This window comes from Nerophis ophidion, unplaced genomic scaffold, assembly GCF_033978795.1.
Source record: "Nerophis ophidion isolate RoL-2023_Sa unplaced genomic scaffold, RoL_Noph_v1.0 HiC_scaffold_32, whole genome shotgun sequence".
Classification (NCBI taxonomy): Eukaryota; Metazoa; Chordata; class Actinopteri; order Syngnathiformes; family Syngnathidae; genus Nerophis; species Nerophis ophidion.
The window spans coordinates 194,663-200,662 of NW_026906954.1; the positions used below are offsets into that span (position 1 = coordinate 194,663).

At 44.5% G+C, this 6,000-nt stretch overlaps 1 protein-coding gene across 4 annotated transcripts in view; it reads left to right on the top strand.

Annotated features, from left to right (window-relative positions):
- Nucleotides 1-5,086, top strand: part of LOC133546571 (protein Niban 1-like) — a 69,721-nt gene extending 64,635 nt beyond the window's left edge. For all 4 annotated transcript variants that reach the window (XM_061892342.1, XM_061892341.1, XM_061892343.1 and 1 more), the window contains one exon: nucleotides 2,167-5,086. In XM_061892342.1, the coding sequence (XP_061748326.1) occupies nucleotides 2,167-4,463 (2,297 nt within the window). In that variant the 3' untranslated portion in view covers nucleotides 4,464-5,086. The remainder of the gene's footprint in view (nucleotides 1-2,166) is intronic.
- Nucleotides 5,087-6,000: the final 914 nt, after the last annotated feature.

The window sequence follows — 6,000 nt, forward strand, 5'->3', positions numbered from 1 at the left end:
TTGCAGTGGTGTCAGAGGCAGTCCCAGAGTGAAAGTACATTTGTCTTGCAGTGGTGTCAGAGGCAGTCCCAGAGTGAAAGTACATTTGTCTTGCAGTGGTGTCAGAGGCAGTCCCAGAGTGAAAGTACATTTGTCTTGCAGTGGTGTCAGAGGCAGTCCCAGAGTGAAAGTACATTTGTCTTGCAGTGGTGTCAGAGGCAGCCCCAGAGTGAAAGTACATTTGTCTTGCAGTGGTGTCAGAGGCAGCCCCAGAGTGAAAGTACATTTGTCTTGCAGTGGTGTCAGACGCAGCCCAAGAGTGAAAGTACATTTGTCTTGCAGTGGTGTCAGAGGCAGTCCCAGAGTGAAAGTACATTTGTCTTGCAGTGGTGTCAGAGGCAGTCCCAGAGTGAAAGTACATTTGTCTTGCAGTGGTGTCAGAGGCAGTCCCAGAGTGAAAGTACATTTGTCTTGCAGTGGTGTCAGAGGCAGTCCCAGAGTGAAAGTACATTTGTCTTGCAGTGGTGTCAGAAGCAGTCCCAGAGTGAAAGTACATTTGTCTTGCAGTGGTGTCAGAGGCAGTCCCAGAGTGAAAGTACATTTGTCTTGCAGTGGTGTCAGAGGCAGTCCCAGAGTGAAAGTACATTTGTCTTGCAGTGGTGTCAGAGGCAGTCCCAGAGTGAAAGTACATTTGTCTTGCAGTGGTGTCAGAGGCAGTCCCAGAGTGAAAGTACATTTGTCTTGCAGTGGTGTCAGAGGCAGTCCCAGAGTGAAAGTACATTTGTCTTGCAGTGGTGTCAGAGGCAGTCCCAGAGTGAAAGTACATTTGTCTTGCAGTGGTGTCAGAGGCAGTCCCAGAGTGAAAGTACATTTGTCTTGCAGTGGTGTCAGAGGCAGTCCCAGAGTGAAAGTACATTTGTCTTGCAGTGGTGTCAGAGGCAGTCCCAGAGTGAAAGTACATTTGTCTTGCAGTGGTGTCAGAGGCAGCCCCAGAGTGAAAGTACATTTGTCTTGCAGTGGTGTCAGAGGCAGCCCCAGAGTGAAAGTACATTTGTCTTGCAGTGGTGTCAGAGGCAGCCCCAGAGTGAAAGTACATTTGTCTTGCAGTGGTGTCAGAAGCAGTCCCAGAGTGAAAGTACATTTGTCTTGCAGTGGTGTCAGAGGCAGTCCCAGAGTGAAAGTACATTTGTCTTGCAGTGGTGTCAGAGGCAGTCCCAGAGTGAAAGTACATTTGTCTTGCAGTGGTGTCAGAGGCAGTCCCAGAGTGAAAGTACATTTGTCTTGCAGTGGTGTCAGAGGCAGTCCCAGAGTGAAAGTACATTTGTCTTGCAGTGGTGTCAGAGGCAGTCCCAGAGTGAAAGTACATTTGTCTTGCAGTGGTGTCAGAGGCAGCCCCAGAGTGAAAGTACATTTGTCTTGCAGTGGTGTCAGAGGCAGTCCCAGAGTGAAAGTACATTTGTCTTGCAGTGGTGTCAGAGGCAGTCCCAGAGTGAAAGTACATTTGTCTTGCAGTGGTGTCAGAGGCAGTCCCAGAGTGAAAGTACATTTGTCTTGCAGTGGTGTCAGAGGCAGTCCCAGAGTGAAAGTACATTTGTCTTGCAGTGGTGTCAGAAGCAGTCCCAGAGTGAAAGTACATTTGTCTTGCAGTGGTGTCAGAGGCAGTCCCAGAGTGAAAGTACATTTCTCTTGCAGTGGTGTCAGAGGCAGTCCCAGAGTGAAAGTACATTTGTCTTGCAGTGGTGTCAGAAGCAGTCCCAGAGTGAAAGTACATTTGTCTTGCAGTGGTGTCAGAGGCAGTCCCAGAGTGAAAGTACATTTGTCTTGCAGTGGTGTCAGAGGCAGTCCCAGAGTGAAAGTACATTTCTCTTGCAGTGGTGTCAGAGGCAGTCCCAGAGTGAAAGTACATTTGTCTTGCAGTGGTGTCAGAAGCAGTCCCAGAGTGAAAGTACATTTGTCTTGCAGTGGTGTCAGAGGCAGTCCCAGAGTGAAAGTACATTTGTCTTGCAGTGGTGTCAGAGGCAGTCCCAGAGTGAAAGTACATTTGTCTTGCAGTGGTGTCAGAGGCAGTCCCAGAGTGAAAGTACATTTGTCTTGCAGTGGTGTCAGAGGCAGTCCCAGAGTGAAAGTACATTTGTCTTGCAGTGGTGTCAGAGGCAGTCCCAGAGTGAAAGTACATTTGTCTTGCAGTGGTGTCAGAAGCAGCCAGCCTGCAGAGGTACAACTTGTGCAAGGACACCCCAGACCTGCTTGGACATTCCAGCCGCTCCAGCCTGGCCTCACTCTCCCTCTCTGCACCACAAAGTCCTGACCGAGACTTCATTTCCACGCGCACCAGCGAGGGGCGGCCTACCGTTTCATCCGACATCCCCAAACACCAAGACGGGGACGTGGCCCCCAAGGCACCCGGTGACGGAGATCACATGACCTCACAGGAGGACACCCACGCTTCCAGTCCCAGTCCGACACGGCCAGCGGTGGAAATGTCCACAGCGGATGTTGGCTCCAACCCAAAAGATGAGGATGGAAGACAGGAGACGCACAAAGACGCACGACTCCACGCTCAACACAGCCAGACCTTAGACCAGGCCGCTCCTAAGTCCCAAAACCTGGTGGAGGTAAATGCCTTGAAGAGTCCCACACCTCAAGTTCACACTGAAATGACCACCTGTCTCATCCACACTCATGCTGAAACTGCTGAATCAGCTAGAATTGCTGAAACTGCTGAATTAGCTAAAATTGCTGAAACTGCTGAATCAGCTAGAATTGCTGAAACTGCTGAATCAGCTAAAATTGCTGAAACTGCTGAATCAGCTAGAATTGCTGAAACTGCTGAATCTGCTGAAACTGCTAAAATTGTTGAAACTGCTAAATCTGCTGAAACTACTAAATCAGCTAAAGTTGCGGAAACTGCTAAATCTGCTGAAACTGCTAAAATTGTTGAAACTGCTAAATCTGCTGAAACTACTAAATCAGCTAAAGTTGCGGAAACTGCTAAATCTGCTGAAACTACTAAATCAGCTAAAGTTGCGGAAACTGCTAAATCTGCTGAAACTACTAAATCAGCTAAAGTTGCGGAAACTGCTAAATCTGCTGAAACTGCTAAAATTGTTGAAACTGCTAAATCTGCTGAAACTACTAAATCAGCTAAAGTTGCGGAAACTGCTAAATCTGCTGAAACTGCTAAAATTGTTGAAACTGCTAAATCTGCTGAAACTACTAAATCAGCTAAATCTGCTGAAACTGCTAAAATTTCTGAAACTGATCAATCTGCTGAAACTGATAAATCAGCTAAAATTGCTGAAACTGCTAAATCTGCCGAAACGGCTGAATCAGTTAAAACTGCTGACTCAGCTCAAGGTCAAGAAGTTGGTGAAACTGCTAAAAGTGCTGAATCAGCTAAAGATGCTGGAGATTCCAAAGCCGCTGAACCTGCTGAATCGGCAAAATCTGCTGGGGTTTTTAAAGTTGCTGAAGTTGCTGAATCAGCGGAAGTTGCTGAATCAGCGGAAGTTGCTGAATCTTCTAAGTTGTTTGAAACTGCCGCAATCGGTGAATCGGCTCAAGGCGCTAAAACTGCACAAGATGTCAAAGCTGCTAAATCAGCACAAGCTTCTCAAATAGCTGAAACGGCCAAAACTGCTGAATCCGCTCTAAGTATAGAAGAAGCTGAGGCTCTTAAAAAGGCTGAAGCTGCTAAAACGGCTGCATCTGGAGAAGCTGCTGAAACTACTGAAGTTGCTAAAACTTCCAAAACTGCTGAAGTTGCTAAAATTGCTGAAGTTGCTAAAATTGCTGAAGCTGCTAAAAAGGCTGCATCTGTAAAAGTTGCTGAAACCGCTGAAGTTGCAAAAATTGCTGAAGCTGCTAAAACGGCTACACCTGTTGAAGTTGCTGAAACCGCTGAAGCTTCTAAAACTGCCGAAACCGCTGAAGTTGCTAAAATTGCTGAAGCTACTAAAACAGCTGCATCTGTAGGAGTTGCTGAAACCGCTGAAGTTGCTAAAATTGCTGAAGCTACTAAAACAGCTGCATCTGTAGGAGTTGCCGAAACCGCTGAAGTTGCTAAAATTGCTGAAGCTACTAAAACAGCTGCATCTGTAGGAGTTGCTGAAACCGCTGAAGTTGCTAAAATTGCTGAAGCTACTAAAACAGCTGCATCTGTAGGAGTTGCTGAAACCGCTGAAGTTGCAAAAATTGCTGTAGCTGCTAAAAAGGCTGCATCTGTAGAAGTTGCTGAAACTGCTGAAGCTTCTATAACTGCCGAAGCTGCTAAAATTGCTGAAGTTGCTAAAATTGCTGAAGTTGCTAAAACAGCTGCATCTGTAGAAGTTGCTGAAACCGCTGAAGTTGCAAAAATTGCTGAAGCTGCTAAAACGGCTGCATCTTTGGAAGCTGATGAAACCGCTGAAGTTGCTCAACCTGCTGAAGCTTCTAAAGCTGCCCAAGCTTGTAAAAGTGCAGAGGTTGCTGGTGGAAGTGGTTGAGGTGGTGAAGCAGTGAGGCCTTCTAGAAGGAGGAAGAAGCTGCTCCTGACTCCCAACTGGCGACGTATGAAAACATTCTTGAGTGCTGCTACAAAATCAGAGTGGGCCTAAAATGCTTTTTTCCGTTCTAAACATCCCCATGAGGAGATTTCCCATTAAAAAAAAAAAAAGAGAGAAATAAAACATATTTATACACAATATCAGATATTTCCTGTTTGTACAACCTCAGCTCATGATGAAAATATATCTTGTGTGGACTTAAACGTAAACATTTTCATACATTTGTTTTATTTTGTAAAGATGGGACATGCTTAATTTTCAAATGAAGGTACGTATTAATTCCCTTTTATTTAGAAAATAGTTCAGGTTTGAATCACCTGATGTGTTTTAATGTCCTTTGCTCTAAAATACATCCAAGGATAGAGATGTCTGATAATGGCTTTTTTGCCGATATTCCGATATTGTCCAACTCTTAATTACCGATACCGATATCAACCGATGTATGCAGTGGTGGAATGAACACATTATGCCTAATTTTGTTGTGATGCCCTGTTTGATGCATGAAACAATGTAACAAGGTTTTTCAAAATAAATCAACTCAAGTTTTGGGAAAAAAATGCCAACATGGCACTGCCATATTTGTTATTGAAGTCACAAAATGCATTTTTTATTTTATTTTAACATGCCTCAAAACAGCAGTTTGGAATTTGGGATATGCTCTCCCTGAGAGAGAATGAGGAGGTTGAGGTGGGTTGTAGGGGGTAGCGAGGGCGTGTATTGTGGCTCCCGGAAGAGTTAGTGCTTCAACGGGTTCTGGATATTTGTTCTGTTGTGTTTATGTTGTGTTACGGTGTGGATGTTCTCCCAAAATTTTGTTTGGTGTGGGTTCACAGTGTGGCGCATATTTGTAACAGTGTTAAAGTTGTTTATACGGCCACACTCAGTGTGACCTGTATGGCTGTTGACCAAGTATGCTTTGCATTCACTTGTGTGTGGAAAGTTGTAGATATTATGTGATTGGGCCGCCACACAGTGGCAGTGCCTTTAAGGTTTATTAGCGCTCTGTACTTCTCCCTACGCCCGTGTACACAGCGGCGTTTTAAAAAGTCAAAAATGTTACTTTTTCAAAATCAAAAAAACAATGATTTTGAAGCCAATAATTTCCGATATTACAAACCCCGTTTCCATATGAGTTGGGAAATTGTGTTAGATGTAAATATAAACAGAATACAATGATTTGCAAATCCTTTTCGAGCCATATTCAGTTGAATGCACTACAAAGACAACATATTTGATGTTCAAACTGATAAACTTTATATTTTTTTGCAAATCATAGTTAATGGCTGCAACACGTGCCAAAGTAGTTGGGAAAGGGCATGTTCACCACTGCGTTACATCACCTTTTCTTTTAACAACACTCTATAAACGTTTGGGAACTGAGGAAACTAATTCTTGAAGTTTTGAAAGTGGAATTCTTTCCCATTCTTGTTTTATGTAGAGCTTCAGTCCTTCAACAGTCCGGGGTCTCCGCTGTCCT